The sequence below is a fragment of the Vidua chalybeata genome, chromosome 8 (genome assembly GCF_026979565.1).
Source record: "Vidua chalybeata isolate OUT-0048 chromosome 8, bVidCha1 merged haplotype, whole genome shotgun sequence".
NCBI classification, from domain to species: Eukaryota; Metazoa; Chordata; class Aves; order Passeriformes; family Viduidae; genus Vidua; species Vidua chalybeata.
In genome coordinates, this window is record NC_071537.1 from 133721 (window position 1) to 153189 (window position 19469).

At 35.0% G+C, this 19469-nt stretch overlaps 1 protein-coding gene across 10 annotated transcripts in view; it reads left to right on the forward strand.

Moving 5' to 3' along the window:
- The window catches only part of CFAP46 (cilia and flagella associated protein 46), a 69853-nt gene that overhangs the window by 29952 nt on the left and 20432 nt on the right, over positions 1 to 19469 (forward strand). For 9 of the 10 annotated variants that reach the window (XR_008432162.1, XR_008432161.1, XR_008432163.1 and 6 more), the window contains exons 23-40: positions 837 to 968; positions 2299 to 2464; positions 3174 to 3258; positions 3366 to 3504; positions 4037 to 4220; positions 4647 to 4806; positions 7065 to 7288; positions 9306 to 9428; positions 9810 to 9959; positions 10319 to 10467; positions 11914 to 12012; positions 12267 to 12423; positions 13300 to 13446; positions 14964 to 15164; positions 16327 to 16433; positions 17180 to 17362; positions 18173 to 18308; positions 19029 to 19208. Coding sequence is in view for 7 of the 10 variants with exons in the window: in XM_053949736.1 (XP_053805711.1) it covers positions 837 to 968; positions 2299 to 2464; positions 3174 to 3258; positions 3366 to 3504; positions 4037 to 4220; positions 4647 to 4806; positions 7065 to 7288; positions 9306 to 9428; positions 9810 to 9959; positions 10319 to 10467; positions 11914 to 12012; positions 12267 to 12423; positions 13300 to 13446; positions 14964 to 15164; positions 16327 to 16433; positions 17180 to 17362; positions 18173 to 18308; positions 19029 to 19208 (2722 nt within the window). In the remaining 3 variants the exon portion in view is untranslated. The remainder of the gene's footprint in view (positions 1 to 836; positions 969 to 2298; positions 2465 to 3173; positions 3259 to 3365; positions 3505 to 4036; positions 4221 to 4646; positions 4807 to 7064; positions 7289 to 9305; positions 9429 to 9809; positions 9960 to 10318; positions 10468 to 11913; positions 12013 to 12266; positions 12424 to 13299; positions 13447 to 14963; positions 15165 to 16326; positions 16434 to 17179; positions 17363 to 18172; positions 18309 to 19028; positions 19209 to 19469) is intronic. The other variant, XM_053949732.1, reaches the window with a different exon arrangement.

The following is a 19469-nucleotide window of genomic DNA, read 5'->3' on the forward strand; positions in this document are numbered from 1 at the left end:
TGTCAATGCTATTTCCAGAGAATGGAGGGCAGTGTTTCCACGGAAATAAATCGTAAGTTTCATTGTTGTGCTCGAGGCGGTTCAAGGCTGAATTGCACCTGGGTCGCTCCTGCTGCGGGCAGGGGCGCCCTCTCGTGGACACAGGCCGCGGCTGCACGCGGCTCTCCCACGGCCGCCGCGGGCGGCACTCGGTAATAGAGACACGGAAAACTCCTGCCCATCGTATTCCTCCTTTGCTTACCAAGGTGCTATTAATCAATGGTATTAACCAATGCTATCAATTTATTTGTGTATTATTTTTTAACCGATTAACTCTGGAACTGAAATCTACATTGTTTTCTTCTACATGTAGTAGAGTAGGATCCATTTCAATTTCTCCAGAGCCCTGGGCATACTTTACCATACACAAGCATGACAAATCCCAAAATAAAGTATCAAAAATTGTCTCATTTTCCTGATTTTTGTTTTTATTTGCTTGGTGTATAAGTTTGACTTTGGCCTAATATTTTTTTTTTTGATGTGCAATAGTGAAAAATAGGGGAAAAAATTACAAATCTATGTTCTTTCCTTGCTGAATATAGGTAATAGTTTTTTAAAATCTGATTTCACTGTTATTTTCATTAGAGGTGTGAAACAGATATTTTAGTCTACCTTTTAAAAAAATATTCCGTTTTTGAAATGTTTTCTAATTTTAAAAGAAAACTCAATAAAAGGATTTGTATCTTCCTAAGCAAGGGACATCTATATAGAAGCAACTTGAATACATCATTAATAGGAATTGGTATGATCTTAGCCTGTAAGACTTAGCACTTCTTCAAATATTTGCCTTTATGCAGGTTTGGTAACAGGGTGAGACAAGAAATGTTAAGCATTACAGCCTGTATACAAGGAAAGAGCATAATGGAGAATTTGTCTGGAAGAAAACATCTCCGTGTAGCAGCATCAAAAACCTTTGTTCAAAGTGCCCGGTATGTTTTATGTTGAGAGAAAACTAACATAAAACAGATCTAAAATTTAATTACAGTTTTGTGGATCATACTATTTTCTCACAAGACTGATAAAAATCAGCATAGTTGTGAGTTGAAGTCTTTAACAGAAGATTTGACAGATTTTTGCACTTCAGTAAATTTATCAACTACTTTCCACATAGCTGACCTTGTAGTGTCAGAGATTCATACCATCCTCAGAAGGGATCTAGGTCAGACTCCTGCTCAAAGCAGGGCCAGTTCAGGGCTTTATCCAGTCTGGCTGTGAAAACCTCAAGGAATGGAGACACCCAGCTTCTGTGAATAACCTGCCTCCACTGCATGGCTGTACCCATAGGGGACATTTCTGAACCTTCCTCGTTTTAACTTATGCCTGTTCTTGCTTGTCCTGCCATTCACTAGGAAGAGCCTGACTGTTGCTTCTCAATAACTTTGTTAGATTATTGAGAAACTTCTCCTTGTTAGGTCTCCCAAAGCCACCTCTTCAACTAGCCCTCTTCTCAAGGCAAGTGTAGTCCTGTCCTGCATCATCTCAGTGGCCTTTCACTGAGCTCCTTGTGTTTTCTTCATGTCTGGCATATATTGGGTGGCCTAGAACTGGATATAGCAGTCTAAATGTGATCTAAAGAGTGCTGTCTAGAGGGTGATCATATTGACAGTTTCAAAAAGCTGCTTTTTTTAAAACAGTAGCACTATTCAATTGGTGATTACATTACATCAATCTATAATTTTTCACTAAAATGCCACGCTTTTTCTCACTCAAATGAGAACTGTGTTGTGTCAAAATCTGGAGGATTATTAACTTTTATTAATTCAAAGTATCATTTGCAGAAATACACTCAAAGCAATTTGAATGCGGCTAGTGGCATTTGGGGCATACTTTTGTGTTACAGTGGTACTGTACTAAGCAAAATCCACAGTACAGTAATAATTATTGTGTTTTGTTTTTTAATTTTTTTTTTAGAATGAGAAATTAACGTAATAGGAAGCCAAAAAAAGAATATTATTCCAATGAGAACATCTTGAGGAGGTTTCTGCTATTGTTTAAATGAATACTCTTGAGCTAAGATTATGCAGAAATACAGTAAAATCATTAATATGCTACTTATTTATTCTTAGTTCTGCTGAGTGTGTGAAATTGTTTGGTATATAAAAATGGAAAATAGCTTTTCTATTAAGCTCTTATCCTAAGTCCTCATCGCTGAAGTGATCCATAGATCAGCTAAACCCAAATGTTCCTAAAAGTAAATTTTTTTATTATAGCTAAAGTGTGGCTGTTTTCCCTTATAAAGTTCTACTTCCCTTTCTTCAGGCATGCAGGTGAAGCTGGAAATTACTCCCTTGTAATGTTTGCAGCTAGGCACTTTTGGAATGCATGTTTACCTTTGCTGGCCTCACCACATGACAGAGAACAGTTTAAAGAACCTACCAAAATAATTCTTAAGAATATAATTAAAGCAGAATCTAAAAACAAACAGGTAAGAATTTCTAACAGGTATTGCTTGTTTTTAGTGATTGGTGCTGATGGTAAAGGAACTTCAAGATACCTTTCCTAAGAGGCAAAAGTGACTTATTTGTCATAAACACGTTTCTGGTTTCTTACCTGCAGTCACATACTCTTGTATTCCATTTGATGATTCTTTTGGTTTTGGGCAATTGTCAAACTTATAACAGTTTTCTGCAATGTAATTTGCTGTCTGATTTTCACTGTGGTGTTTCACTTCTTGAAACTGACAAAAAAGAATTTTTAGAAAATATTCGAAATCTAGAAAGAAAACCCACTTCTGGCAAGTATTTCAAATTTTCACAGGTGAAGAGTGGAGACTGCTTTAGGCAGGGGTGTAGGCAGACAGCTCTGTAGGATCTCTGCCAACCTCAGCTACTCTGTGACTCTCTGAGAGTACTTCAGGATTTGATTTAATTTAATGAGTGTAAGCGATTTAATATTACTAAGTCTGGTTATTTTTGTATTGGTTTTGTAGCATAGGACTCTGGAGAAATGCCTATGGCTTTCATCTGGTCAAGAATCTATTTAAGTTACAGATTGCTATTCATATCAATGATACGGATTGGTTCACTGACAAAGCAGAAGTTCAATAATACTTAGAGATATATGTTAACTGAAAGATAAAGGGTTTTTTTGTGTTTTCTTTTGGTTTTTTGTGTGTTTTTGTTGTTCTTTTTAAGGAAAAGAAAGATACATGTCCTTTGCATCAGTGGACTACAAAGGATTTTCAAAATATTGGGTTATCAGTTGGATGCTTTCTCCCAGGCATGTTCTTCCTTCTGTTGATTTTGGTAATAGACGAAAACCCAGTATTTGTAATCATTATTCTAATTCTACAGTATATTAATAAATCATTTGAATATGCTTCAAAGGTGCTGAGGAAGATCTGACATTAAGAACTTCCTTATATGGTCTATTATTCCACATCTATGCTGATAAAGCTGACTGGGAGACAGCACTAAAAGTCCTGGATGAAGCTATTCAAGTTTTGCCTCAGACAAGGCACAAACTGTAAGTTGGTTGACTTATTTTCATTAAAATAAGCATTTTGATTCTTAAGAAGTATAAAACTCATTAGTATTTTTTTATTTTATATTCATTGGGAAAGTATTATGATTACTTTTAAGCAGCCTGTCCTTACAACACAAAACATTCTTGTGTCTTTTCCATGAAAAAGACACACAGAGGCAATGCTTCTAAAATTATACTAACTAATGCTAATAATGTTTGTAAATACAATTTTTTAAAAACTTACATAAAAGTAGTATTTTACTTCCCAAGCAAATAGATGCATGAAATGTGGCTATACAGCAGAAGCTTTAGTCTTCTTAACTGCAAATCTGTCTTCATTAAATGGAAACAAAATTTTCTAGAGTACTGTTTATATAATATTATCTGAGTTGGTTTCATGCCTTTTATGCCAGTTTATAAACTTCACATCTTTGTACTATACAGACATGAACTAGTATATTTGTCTTACTCACAAAGTAATTTCACAGGTACAGATGCAAGTAATTAATAATTTGTTTGATCTTTTTTCTAGCCTGATTTTCAAACTTATGGCTACAGTGAGGGCAGGATCAGGATGCAATTTTATGATGGCCATTCAGAAAGTCAGTCATGACAGTGAAGATTACTTGTCACATATGTGGCGACACTTGGTAACAGTCTCCAGAAGTATTGTTGAACAGTTAAGCTGTTTTCAAAATGCGATCATTGCTTTGCAGGTTTGTCAGTTCTTACTGTTTGTTCCCATGCTGATAGAATGATATTTCTCAAGTGATTCATAGGACTGCAAGTTCCTGAATGTGTAGGGAGGCCATATACTTGACCATTGCCTTTTATAATTTTGAGATTGCTCTTCAGTAGGAAAACTCTCTATGGTTGAATCTTTATATCCAGTAAAATTTTCATTGAATTCTGCCAAAGAAAAATGTCTAACAATAGCAAGCAGTTTTAATAAAACAAAGATTTAACTCGTGGTGGAGTTTTCTGTTATGTTCAGTTAATTCTGATTATGTGATGCCAATAAAACTGCTTGATGTCAAATTATTATTTTTTGCTTCTGTTAGGACTACATGAAACTTTAGAATATAATTTTGATGGTTTACACAAACAAATACAATTTAACTCCTCCTTTATTACTTTTATAGAAACATGAAGATGAATGGCAGAAAGTTGATAACCTGATGGAATTTGCTGAATGCTTATATTGTAATCAGTTTCCCCTCAATGATGCTATTAAACCTCTGGAGTGGGCAGTAGATCTCCTGCTTTGTATGAAATTCCCTATGCAATCCTCACAAGAAGAAGGTGTGTAATGGATGTTTCAGAGCAATTTCTCAGCAGGATACACAAATGAGATTTTAAATTTGCAGCTTAGTTATCAGAAGGAAAGGCACAAGATTGCATGTATTTTCTCATGTACTTACTGTCATTTATTCAATGCAAGTTCAGTTTATCTGTGAATTCTGTGATATGCTACGGAGAATTACCCTCAGTCTTTTGATATAGTAAGATACTGCTCCCCTCTGACATAGGGATTCTTGAGATGTGAGATGCTACCAGAAACCAGTGCTGGACAGTTTGTTTCAAGTGAGTTCTCATGGAGGGACAGATGAAACTGAAGGAAATAGTTTCTATGCCAAGATTTGGGTACCTAAGTCCATTACCCTTTCCTTGGCTTTATCTTAGCATTAATTTTTCAAAAATGACCTTCAACGGGATGTATGGCTTCAACTACTTTGTAACTGTAAAAATTCTTTGCTCCTTTCACACAAACATCCACTTGTACTGGTATGACCTTAGTGACCTATTCTGATGGGATACCCCAATATTAGTTTGGGAAAAAAAGTATCTGATTTCCGGAACCATACTGTCCTGTGTGGCATTAATGAACATCTGCTCTGCTGGGTTTTTCTTGTGTGGATAGACGACATGGATCAGACAAGTACTTCGGGTGTTTTCATTGAGAAAGATAAATATGCAGTGTCTCTATCACACAGTTGATTAGCAGCATACTGTTCATACTGTTCATACTTTTCTGTTAGCAGTTTTGTTGGTTTTTTTTTAGAGTTCTGTGGTGATTTAAGTTTTCACAGAATTCACAGAATCACCAGGCTGGAAGAGACCTTCAATATCATTGAGTCCAACCCAGCCCCAACACCTCAACTAAACCATGGCACCAAGTGCCACATCCAGGCCTTTTTTAAACACATCCAGGGATGGTGACTCCACTACCTCCCCAGGCAGACCCTTCCAGAACTTTATCACCCTTTCTATAAAAAACTTTTTCCTGATATCCAACTTATATTTCCCTTGGTGCAGCTTGAGACTGTGTCCTCTGGTTCTGTCAGTGCTGCCTGGAGAAAGAGACCAACCCCACCTGACCACAGCCACCTTTCAGGAGCTGTGGAGAGTGATAAGGTCACCCCTGAGTCTCCTTTTCTCCAGGCTGAGCACCCCCAGCTCCCTCAGCCGTTCCTCACAGAGTTTGTGTTCCCAGCCCCTCTCCAGCCTCATTGCCTCCTCTGGATGCGTTCGAGCATCTCAACGTCCTTCCCAAACTGAGGGGCCAGAACTGGACACAGCACTCGAGGTGTGGCCTCACCAGTGCCGAGTACAGGGGAAGAATGACCTCCCTGCTCCTGCTGACGCACACCATTCCTGATCCAGGCCAGGAGCCATTGGCCTTTTTGGCCACCAGGGCACACTGCTGGCTCATGTTCAGCCAGCTGTTGACCAGCACCCCCAGGTTCCTTTCTGCCTGGGCACTGTCCAGCCACACCGTCCCCAGCCCATAGCATTGCAGGGGGTTATTGTGGCCAAAATGCAGGACTCGGCACTTGGATTTATTAAACTTCATCTTGTTAGATTCTGCCCGTCCATCCAACCATTCCAGGTGTCCCTGAAGAGCCCTCCTACCTTCCAACAGATGGGCACACGCTCCCAGCTTAGTGTCATCTGCAGATTTACTAATGAAAGGTTCAATCCCCTCATCCAAATTGTCAGTAAAAATATGGAACAGAGCTGGCCCCAGAGCCCTGAGGGATACCACTGATGACTGGCTGCCATCTGGATGCAGCACTGCTCACCACCACCCTCTCAACCTGGCCATCCAGCCAGTTCTGAACCCAGCAAAGAGTGTTTTTGTATAGTTCTGTAATCCGCCCAGTTTGCTTATGATTACTATTCTTACACCATTTAAGTTTCAAGAAAATCTTTGCAAAGCTCTTAATGGAAACTCAAGTAATGTAATAAGGGAAATTAGATTCAAATATAAAACAGCCCAGGTTGGAAGGAACCTCAAATGATCATCTTGTCCAGCCTTTCGCAGATTTAATTTCTCTATCAGGTTTACATAATTTATTATACAGAACTGTTACATTGTCAATTAAAACCATGGTACAAGTAGCATTGCATCATTTTAACAAGAACATCTTTAGCAGATAGATTTCCATTTTTCTTTTTTCCCCTAAATATTTTCATTTTCAATTCAGAAATTTTACCTTTTAAATACATTTTTTCAATGCTGTCACTGTGAGCATGTGTTTGCTGTTTTTTTTTAACAGAAGGCAATGCTATACCAAATTTTTTGCCTATAGAAAATGCTAAGGTGGACAATGGAGCAAATGGTACCATGCCCCAAATGAATTTGGAAGATTTGAGCAATATTAAACAACTGGAAGCTTTGTTTAGAGCACAGACATTAATGGCTTTATTTTCTGGTCATGGTTCTTCTTTTCATCAGCAGCACTGTTTGATGGCATATGCCTGTATCATCCGTATCTGGCAGGTGAGATCGTATGAAATTATATGTTGTGCTCTGTTATTATAATGTGGCCAGTATATTTCCCATTTCCTTGTGTAATTATGGAAGCAGCTATGCATTTGTTGTTTAACTTTACCCTTAGAGTTTTCTGTTTTAGGTTGCAGTTAGTGTATTTTCTCAGGTTTAAGGATTAAACAAGGAAATTGTTTCTCTCAGGGAAATGGAGAAGAGACACTAAGGATAAAAGCAGTGGGCCATTGTTTCTCAGGAGTCCATTCATATGTTTTGTGCAATAGGTTCTCAAATTTTGTATTTTTAATTTGTTAAGGACTCTCAGTAGTCGCAGAATACATACTGAAGACATTTCTGGCAGTTTTGAAGGTGAACCTTTGTGAAATTGAATCAAAAGGACTGTTTTTGAATGAAAGGGATTGTAGAGGCTGGCACTGTTCACTGATTGGTTTCTCTAACTACTTTTTCATAGTTAGAGCATTTCAAATCAATCAAATCTACTTCACTTCTCATAGATATGCCCAATTGAAATGGCTATTCTGAATCACAGGAATGATCATAGGAAAACAATTATATGTTAAGTAAATATTTGAAGGGACTAAATATGTACCTGATAATAGTAATGCAATAAATCATTATAGGAACAGTCTCAGTTGGGACCTACCAAGTAGATTGGTAAGCTATGATTTGTGTATAATTTTATTACAATTAGGAGTGAAAGCCTGCAATTTGTTACCACTTAATTGTGGTGATTATGAGCAAGAATTTAAAATAAAATAAGAATCAGTTTAACATGCAATGTGAGACAGGAATTTGCAAAATAAAAATGGAATATTGATGTTTTCAGATTTACACAAGCATAACTTTTAATATCCAGCCCTTGACTGTGTGTCTTACTATGGGAAAAAGCTACTTGAAGAGAGTACTACTGTTCGAATAAGCTATTAAAACTAAAACTTAGAGCTAATGCTGCCATCAGTGCCAGTTGTAAGATAATGATAGTAATTCTAAGCATCATATTTACAGCTGAACAGTATTGTGAGAAAAGGAATAACCATGTGGTATTAAAGGAATTAAAGTACTACAGGGTACCTTGTTTTGGCTTTACAAAGTAAAGCAGACCTGATTGCAGACATCCACTTCAAAGCAGGCTCTTTAGTGTTAGGATTCCATAAATAACTCAGTAGAAGATCTTAAAACATTTTCTGGAGAAGTCAGCTGCCTCTGACTTTTTAAAGATGTGTTACCTTTAATTTGAAATTTAAATTTGTTTTGTGTATCCAGCATTATTTTTTATTCATATTTTGTATTCTACTCTTTATTCCTCCAGCAAAACATATTAGTCTTCTCAAATTAATGTGGCTTTTGTTTTTGTTTTTTGTTGTTGTTGTTTGGTTGGTTTTTTATTTGTTTTTGGGTTTTTTTTTTTTTTTTTTGTTGTTGTTGTTGGGTTTTTTGTTTGCTTTTAATTTTAGGTAAGACTAGAATCTGTGCTCTTGCTTGTACAGAGAAAGTTTTGATTAATTCTTTTGTAGGCTTAAATATTTAGAAATTTCTTTTATATAATATTCAGTATTAGCATTGTAAAAGACTGACCCAGAAAGAGTACGGAGTGACTCTGCCATCTTGCAGATTACTTCCTTATAAAATTCATCCCTTGTAGAAAATGAAGCTAGTTAGACTAATGGTTTGAAAAAAAAGGAATTACATTTGCAACCATAAAGGTTAAAGAAAGGTAGCAGTAGTATTTATCCCAGGGATGATCTTGTCTTTTGACAGTTCTGCTGCTTAATTGCATTGCCATGATCATCCTAAATGCTTGTGCAAAAAATTCAAGCATCCAGGAGTGTCTGAAATTGCTATTTTACCGAAGAAAACTATTATGCAAGCAGAATATGATATACGACAATTGTTAGTAGTTGTAGATAGTGACTTACAGTGGATAATAACTATTACTGGAAACTGAGATTATTATTGTTATTAATATTGCAAATTGAAAGTAATTAACTTTAATTATTTGATCATCTAGGTGTCATTGTCAGCATCAGGGATTATTACAAAAGCATTCTCAAAGACTTCACAACCTACAAGTCCTCAGAAAGTGCAGTCAAAAACTTCTAAAAAAGACAAGGACAAAAAGAAAGAGAAACAAGTAAGACCCACTTTTCTGTGGAATTAAAGCAACCCTCTCTAAAAGATGTTTCCCTGGGCTCATTTGGTGAATAGTTCAGATGCTTTACTGTACCGACTCTCATAACCTGGGAAGAATTTCTCTGTGAATCTGTAGATCATTCTTTCACTCTTGATCTCAGTCTTAACAGATCATGAATTTACAAATACTTTTTCTTTTGTTTGTTGCCTTGGTTAAGATGCTGCTGTTTTGTAAAACCCACAGTCTAGAGATCCAAAAACCACCCCAAATCTGACAAAACTTCAAAGGACATTAAGCAAATGTGTTCATTTTTTTAGCTGAATATTTAATACCAATAGGATTGTTAATTTGATCTCATAAATGTTCCTGTTTTTATTATAGGTTGAAGTTTCTAAAGGGAAAGAATCAGTTGATACCTTACCAGCAAACGTGGAAGAATGGGCCCAGTATGATTGCCCCAGTGAAATCAGAGATACTTTTAAACAGAAAACAAATAGTTATGGTATTCACTGGGATAATTTCCCAAAGCCTGTAAGTATACTCCTCAAAAATCTAGGGCACTTACTATTTAGAAAATTAGTATTGGAAAATGGTTTTATTTTAGTTTTTCTGTCTGTGAATTTTCAGACAGCTGTCCCAAATACTTTTGTATTGTAGTATTCATTAATAGTTCAAGAGGTGTTAGCCTGTCCTCTGCATGCTGAAACGAAGCTAACTTAGAGAAGACATTTACCAGTTTTCTGTGTACCTTGCTGCTCTTTCAGCTAGAAAGTTTCTTTGTGCCTTTTTTCAGGTTTATTTTGGAACTGAAGATGTAATAATTAATTTAAAATGTATTTTCTACAAAATTATGTTTCTACTGACTGAATTTTTAAAAAAATTCTTTTCAGACTTGCACTTTGTATTTTATGGACCTTTTATCAAAAGAACTACAGAAAATTTTTTGCCCCCACTTGATTCTTCCAGTCTTTCAGCTAGCTGAAGTTATTGCGAGTGAAGTTCTGGAATGTAGAAGTCTGTCTGATCTCTATCACCTTCGGTTTGTATCCTTTATTTATTTTAAATAAAAGAGAAACTGAATGGAGTGGATCATCCATTAATATTTCACCAAGTAGTAACAAGAATTTTTGTGACTTACTGTTTTATATTTGTAATGGATTTTTATTTATTTTCCTTTCTTTTTTTATGCATTTTAATAGAATTTTGGTGAATAGATTTGTGGAATTAAAGCCACTCAATTTATTGTTACAAAAAAGGATCTTCTATATGGAAAGCATATGAGATTATGAAGCCACACCACATTCATGTGAAAAATTTTTGAAATGCCTTATTGTCATCTAACTGAAAAAAGCAAAATCAGAAAAAGTTTCTATGAGAGTTTTATCTATTAAGTATTCAAAAGGCAGACTCCTTATTTGCATCAAAAATAAATTCTCCACCATAAGGGCACAAAGAAGTTGCCCTGACAAGTACATTCTTAGAGAGATTTGTCTTTGTGACCAAAATTATGTTATTTTTTATGGATGATAACCCCTAAAAGTTTTGATTTAAAAGTATTTAATATGCATGCAATTGAAAATTCTTGCTGTTTTAGTTAAAGCATTTTATCATGCTTTTTTGATAGGTATTAAATAATGTTTGCTTAGTAAGTACTAGTCATAAGCAATAATTGTTTGCTTATTTTCTGATGGTTCGTGAAATACCACATAACGAATCTTTAAAATGCCTGAAACTGATCCCACCAAGCAGAATAGATATTCATGTATACAAATATATGTGTTTCTCTGCCAACCAGTTACTGAGTTGCTTTCTTACAAGACAAAAAGGGACTTTCTGGTAGGAGATTATTTTCAGCCAAGATTTGCCAGACAAATTTTTTTTGTTGATTCCTCAAGACTTGTGTTTATTTCATCGTATTTTATATATATATATGACCTGATGTCTATATATGATTAGACAGATATGTAGGAATATATTACTCTTTAATCAGGACAGAAATCCTGAAATCAGATTAGCATATACACATTGAGGGGCAGGGTGGAGGTGGTTGCATGCTATTGAGAGCCCATATAAATATTTTCATACTTTTAGTATATAATTTTTGCCATTAAGTTGGAGTGATACAGGTTTGATGGACTAGACTGGGGCTACTGGTGGATGTCCCATCCCTGGAAGTGTTCAAGGTCAGACTGGATGGAGTTCGGAGCAAGGATGCAAGGGCATCTTTCACAAAGATCATCTAAAGATAAGATATCTTTAGAAGTTCCTTCCAGCCCAAACTATTCTTTGGTTCTGTGACTTCTATCCATGGGTAATTTCCCCTGTTTTTATTTACAATCTTCGTTATTGCCTGCATTAATCAAGACACGGGAAGGTAGGATTGACAAATGGGGACTATGTGCTATGTTTATATAATTGTGCTTATATGAAGCAACATATGAAGGATTCGGATTGTTTCTTAAACATTTATTCTTTTTATTTGTAGAATTGCCCTGATATGCTCAGATTTAAAACTGAGTCAGGCATCTGTGTATCATGAGAAAGCTGCTGGAGAAGTATACATTAGTGAATTAGAACAAGCAATGTATGTATTTTCACTGCTGAGGCAGTATTTATTTGGGACTGTTTTCCCTACAGTTGATAAGTGTTGTTGGAGAAAAATAGTAAAAAAATTAGCTGAGAACACACCTTTGGTATATTAGCTATGCCCTAAAATTCTGTGCATGTTTGGTTAGTGTTTATCTACAGAGTAGTATATGGTAAAGATTCCTAACGCACTAATATTTCGTTATGAAATTCTTGAAAACTGGAGTTTACTTTTTCATTCTTGTGATTTAGGTGTAGGCAAGAGATTGCACTGAAAAAAGAAAAAAACATATGCATGAAGACAGAAGAAAGAAAAGTACTATTTGAAAATGCTCAGCTTAATGGTAGTAGGAATGAGAATATCCTCACTTCAAGTGAAAAGGTTTTTATTTCTACTTCAGTTTCTATAGTAAGCTACTCTTCCCCCTTTTTTAACACACTTGCTAGTTTGTTTATAGATAATACTTGAGAAAGACATGAACACAAAAATAATTAAAAATGCATGCTACCTAAATTCTGCTAGGAATCATCTGAAGCTGAGTGTTGCCTGGTATATTATTTATATCAGGAAAAACAAGATTGGAATCTTGATTCATACAAAGTAAAACTACTTTCCTACAAATGTATTTGGGGAGTAATGCCAATGGATTAAAAAGACTGAGAAGTAAAAAAGCTATTGTATTCAGTCTTGGTCTCATTTTTTCTCTTCTTTCTCCATTACATTAGCATGTACAGTTTTGCTTCTGCTTACATATTGTTTTAAGGGCATGCAAGTATTTCAGTTCTGTCTTTCCTGTCTCTTTTTTAGGAACATAATTGCCTTACTGATTTCTTTAATGCTTACCTCCACTTTGCTTTTTATTATGGCAATGCTGTCTGGATTGTCATCACACTATTTTGCTCTCTTTGTATGTTTTTTCCATACTTGTGCATTGTTTTTCTAATTACTAATCCCTCTCAAGTCACCTCTTTTAGCTCTGGTAAATAGTATTCCTCTTTTAGTTTTAGTTATTACCAAAAATCAACTTTGTGACAGCAGCATATCTGAAGTAGTTAATCTGTCATACAGTTAATTTAAATAGTATCTACTTACTAGTTCAATGACTTCTGAGGATTGTAAAATCCAAACCTCATAAGCTACCTGTTGTTCTTGTAATATAATGTTAAATTTTGAAGTTAGAAAATCCAAATACAGCTGAGGTGTGGGATGTCATAGTCAACAACTTGTATTCTGTCTAGGTTTTTTGACATTTATGAAGATGTAATGCTTCTTTAATTTTTTCAGGGTTTTGAGGTAAATGCAGTAACAGGAAAAGGACTGAGTGCTCTTTCTTTCCCTCACTTGTGGGTTGAAAAAGCTGAAGTACTAATTCAGCTAGGCTTGTATCAACCGGCAAGGCTTCTGCTTTCAGAGGCCCATGCTGCAACTCAGGTACAATACAAATTAAATAGAAAAAGAAACACTAATAACTAATATAACTAATAACATGTGTTATTATGTTCCTTTAGATGCAGTTATTCCTCAGAATAATAATAATCAAACTGTAAAGCCAAGCCTTTTCCCACCACCCCAGACCAATTTCTTATTACATTTCAATGTACATAATATGTACATAAAAACATGGCATTTCAGTCCAACTTTATGGGAGTTGTCTGAAGGTTATATAAATTTCTGAAGTAGTGTCAGCATCTCTGTCTGCTTTGCAGTGGCCTTGGAAGATACAGGTATATTTCAATCTTGTTTGTTTAAATAGGTGGGAAAAGTTCAAGGTTTGTTCAGAAGAGAGAGAGCGCATTTAGCCCTATCCTCTCAATATTTTGATAATTTGAGTCTGATTATTTCATTTTGAGCTTCATTATGGATTTACTGCAATGTTTTGATAAAACTGAAATAGAATTCTGGTAGATCTGAAATAAGTCTTCATCCTAGATTTAGTGTGTGTGTCTTTTGCAGTAGTAGTAGTTTAATAAAATTTTTTTCTTTTGTTATTAAACAAGGCAGGCAGCTTAGTTGTTGTTATTAAGCAGGCAGCTTAGGCCTGCTCTGCTCTGTTCCTGATAACATCTCACAGCATTTATGTTGGGAAGGTGTATTTTCATAGAGGCGCTAACATTGCGCCAGTGTCAAACCATAACAGTGTCCATATGTTCCACCTAACAGATCTGCCTTATCTCATTATTATGAAGGATTATACATTACAGATATTTTCCCTACATCTAACATTTCCCACTTTAGCCATGTGCTCCATTAAAAAAGTTTTTAAAATATAATTATTGCAGTAAAACCTTTACTTTAAAAAATGTAATTGATATCCTGTTATTTTGTGCAATATTTTTCTCCTGTAAGAAAAGATGGCCTATGTAAATTTAGTACAATCATGAATACTTTGAATAATAATATATGAATTATATTCATGAATAATACATGCCCCTTTATAAAGCATTAATTAAGCATTGTATATTGAGGAAAGTTCAAAATACATTAGGGAGGACAGTAATTTTAATTATGCAATTTGTCAATAGTATCCTGTATGTCTGTAGGCTAGTATACAAATATGATACAATATTTGTTCCTTATACAGGACTAGTTATATAGCTTATATAGTGTAAAGCAACATTGTGAGTTTACTGGATCTCTATCTGTACAGTTGACCAAACAAAACTTTCGCCATCACATTTCTTCATCAGATGCTGACAAACACTAGCAGATATATACATACTAAATAATAGCAGAAAAATAGCTTTTTTGACTGGTGAAATAGAAGGTACAGGAACAGAAAGAAATATGAAGTAGACGTACCATAAGGAATAACTAAGAAATTCAGTAGATACTTGGGAGAATAGCATTCGCTTTTTATTTCTTTAAGGTTAGTCTAAAATATGGACAGACAAAAATACAAATAGCAGTAGTGGATTTTTAGTATATAGATCACATCTCTTTCTTTCTAGGAATTGAGGGCCCTATCTGATACGTCAAGGTGCTTGTATTTACTTGCTGTGTTGGCTAACCTGGAAAGAAACCACAGACAAGCTAAAGCACTCCTTGAGAAAGCACAGTTTCTAGGAGGAGATGAACAATTTTGGTATAACAGTACTCTTAGTCTAACAGAAGCAATTCTAGAGGAAGAGGGGGAAGGAAAACAGAGCATGGTAAGGAAATTTTCTGGCTTTGGAGATTGTGGTTTGGGGTTTTTTTCAGCAGCGGTCTCTCTCAGTGAAATATTATATCCTTTACATTTCAATAAAAGCAAAATTAGGTGTTAAATGCAGTTAATGATTTCTCTGAGCATTTAACAGACATTAATTACAGATTCCAAACAGATGCAGGCCACTTGGAATGAGATTCTACCCACAGAAGTTTAGGATGTTTTTATGATAAAGCTGTATGTTCTCCTATTGGAATAAAACCAGTTATAATCTAGTATGTATGACTAAATCCCAGAGATCTGATTCTCTTAATTAGAATTCTTTTGTATTCAGACAGTTCTGTTAACACTGGTATATTTTTTTTTTCATATTCAATAAAAATCAAACCTTTCAGTATTATTTTTATTTTGCTATTCCTTCTCAAGTATTTCAAATAGTTTTACAAATATTATTTCTAGATTCTGGAAGGTACTTCTGTAACACTTTTTTTTTTCTGAAACCCTATAACATCAAAATATCCATTTACTGTTAAACCCTTAACTTTCATGAGTTTCAGCACAGTCTTCTGTCTGTGATGATCTAACCTCTCTTGATAAACTGTGCAAGGCTGTGTCATGTAGAGGGATTATTTTGATTTTGACTAAACTCCTATTTACTGTCTTTTGCTATGTACCTCCAAGATTAATCTGGTTCCATCTCTCCTTGTATGTACGTGCACCATTCATGTAACCATCAAACTAAGTATGATCATAACACAGAGAGGAGGACACAGTCTTAAGCTGCGCCAAGGGAAGTTTGGGCTGGATATTAGGAAAAAGTTTTTTATGGAAAGAGTGATCAAGTGCTGGAATGGCTTGCCCAGGGAGGTGGTGGATTCACCATCCTTGGATCTGTTTAAAAAAAGACTGGATGTAGCACTGGGTGCCAGGGTTTAATTGAGGTGTTGGGGGTGGGTTGGACTCAATGACCTTGAAGGTTTCTTCCAACCTGGTCATTCTGTGATTCTGTAACTCAAACTTTCTAGACTTATTTACAGTTATCAAGAGCCAGCCATCTTGGGGATAATTAACATGTTCTGTACAAAATGTAAGCTTTCTAAATGAATGTTTATTATTATCTGTAGTCATTTAAAATAGAATTCTGAAAATTCTGGTGTTACCTGCAGGCTTGTGAGATACTGGAACATACTGTAAGTGTGCTTCGATCTACTTTATTGAAGAGACCTAGCAGGCAATCAGAGTTGGGTTTTATGATTGCATCCCTTGAAGCCAGGTAAGCTGTCTTTTCTCTAAAATACGGCCAGCTTCTAAAATGCAACTACATTGCAAATATATGTACTTTTTACAATGCTGTCTTATTTTAGTCTGCCAAATTCTGTGGATTCTCAAATATATTTGTTCTAAGTAATTTATGTGGTGGTTTGGTCTTTTAAAGTTTAAATTTCTTTCCAAATTTCTGTATTTCCTTCTCAAATGCTTGCATGTAGCCCTACTACCTGTTATATTAGTAAACTAGACACCACAACATATTGTGCATAGGTTGCAGTACAACACTACTGCAGTCTACAGTCTTAATTTCTCAACATGAACCAAGAAGCCTGTTCATGGTGAAACTAAACAATGATTTCAGTTCCACTGAAATCCAAGCACAGAGACCTTACAATGTGTTGGTAAAGGGAGAGAAGTATACAACACTTACACTCCTGTCTCTTTCCATAAATGGGAAGCTTTCTATTAGAAAAGGAAGACTGTTATCAGTCTTCTCAGTTCATCTGTACTTAGAAGACTGATTAGGACTAAGATGGAAGAATTAGATACATGGAACAAGTGATACCTGTTCTCTAATCTGAAAATATAATATTTGGATTTTTTCAGAATTACTATAATTTGTAAAACACACAATGGTGGTGCTTTTTGTAGACTTCTTAGAATTTAAAGGAAGGCAGAGAGAAATATGTCTGTTCTCAAAAATAGGCTGTGCTTTCTGACTGCTATCCTGTATTTTATTTTTATTTCTAGAAAAACACTTATTCAGATACATTTTGCCCAGGATCATATGACAATTGATGCCAATTCTGCTCAGTTGCCGCACATTCTACAGGAATCCTACAATAAATTAGTTCAAGTTGAGAAGGACTTTCTTCATCATGGGCATAAAAACTACAGCGCTGAAATACTGCTGGAATGTGCAAATATTTGTAGGTAAGACTACACCTTTGTACCTCTACTGAAAAATTTTATGTAGGATAAACTAGTCCATGAAGTGTCTTGTTTACTTTTTATAGTCTAATTTAAATGGAAAAGAGCAGATAACATTGTTAGGATTTATATATTAGTGCTAGCTGTCTGTTTGCATTCCTTATGTGTTCTGTATTCAGAAATGTACTGTAGAATCAAAAATTGTTTTCACTGAAGGCAGAGTTCTCTTTTGTTCTCTTTTGAGGTCAAAACAAAGTGTTAGGGTCTCTTAAGTCAGATTTTTGACTTCCCATTCGTAGACGTATTTTAGCAGCCACACCAATCATTCTCTAGTATTTACAGGCTTTTACAATTCTTACTGTTGAAATGTTTTTCTAGAAACTGCTGCAATAGTAAAAGTGCAAAACATGGTATGCTTGGAATCCCAGCTGTTTGCAGGGCACCCCTTAAAACAACTGAGATATGCTTAGTACCTGGTATACTGCCATTGTGTTCCTGCTAAATACATACTAGAGAATATGATCTACCTTTCTTCTCTTTGAGTCTTGGCATTTTTTTGCACTGCAGCAGTACAGTTCTAAGAGTAAGACCTTGGAAAAAGAACTTGTAAGGGTTCACTTATCCTATTTGTAAGTTTCAAAAACACACATACAAATTTAATCTTTTTTTATCTATAATTAATCTATTTTATCTATTAATTAGTAGATTCATTTTTTTATTATATATGTTCAACAGTGTTGATACCATAAAAATAAGATCTTTCTTATGTTAGTTCTTTTGAGTTTATGGTGTTGTTTTGGTTTTTGTTTTCAGGATGACTGCCAAGCAGGAAAAGAACAAAAGAAACAAACACAGTCACTATCTAGATGCTTATAGCTTAGCTCAGAGAGCAGTATCCAAAACAGAAGAAGTATTTCATAACGTTTGTAGTTTATTTGCATCTAATGAGGTATTGACTTTTTTTACCTTAATAGTGGAAAGGAAACCTAGTTTAGTTGTAATAGTCACTCATTCTTGGATAATCTCATTTGGAGCTTCCAGGATTTATCTTCTTGTAATGATACACATTCTTTGTATATAGAAGGAAAAATTGAATGCCAAAAGAATTTACAGTTGAAAAAGGTATGAAGAGAAGATTTGTTTGGTCTTTGTCAAGTTTATTTAATTCTGGCATTTGTCTAATAGCTACAAAAGTAAAAAGTATAAACTTGGAAATATTTTTGATTCAAATACCTTGAAAGTTTAAAATTCCTCAAAATGTGTTTCTTCTCAGGAAAAAAAAAGTCTTCACAAAACATTAAAAATAAAGAATGTCTGTTTTCAAAATAGTGTATTTTGGGTAATGAAAGCCTGCAGCCTACTTTGCTAGTGTGTATGTAGCATTATTAGATTTTACATATTTGTACCAGGTACATAAAACATGAAAAGCAAAAACCCAGCTGCTCTTACTCTATGGAGCTACTTTGATGGCATTGTAATACATTTGACATCATTGAAGTTTTTCTTTTAAATTACTTAAATATCTTCATTGCAATATTTCTGCTCTATCAAGGTGGTAATGCTAAAAGGTTTGTTTCTTTGGTTAAAAGAAATATAACATTCTAACTTCTTATGAGGTTAATTTGCAAAAATACTTGAAATTAAAATTGGGGTTTTTTTTGTATTTCAGAGTAAAAATGTTAGTATCCCATTAATGAGACAGCTAGCTCTTAGAAAAATAAATCTTGTGGAAATTCTTTTGGATATTTTTCATCTTGTCATTACTGATAAAAAGTTTAAAAATATGGAAGAAGCATCATTTCATGAATTTATGGAGGAAATCATCATTGACGATGATGCAATAGAACAGGTAATACAAAATATTTAGTCCTATGATTTGCATAAAAGGTGTAACAAGGTTTTCTGTAGCACAACTTCTTCCACTACTGAGGAAATGGGTTCCCAGAGCAGTCATGTAGTTTTGTAGCAAGGGAGGTTGAAGCGTGTGGTTTTAGTCTTGGGGATGGTTTGCTGACCTCCCTCCCATTGTCCCACGTTTTCCTTGGCACTGGTTGAACTTTGCTTATGGATGTTACATTGAACTTTTTTTCTTAATCAGTTGTTAATGAAT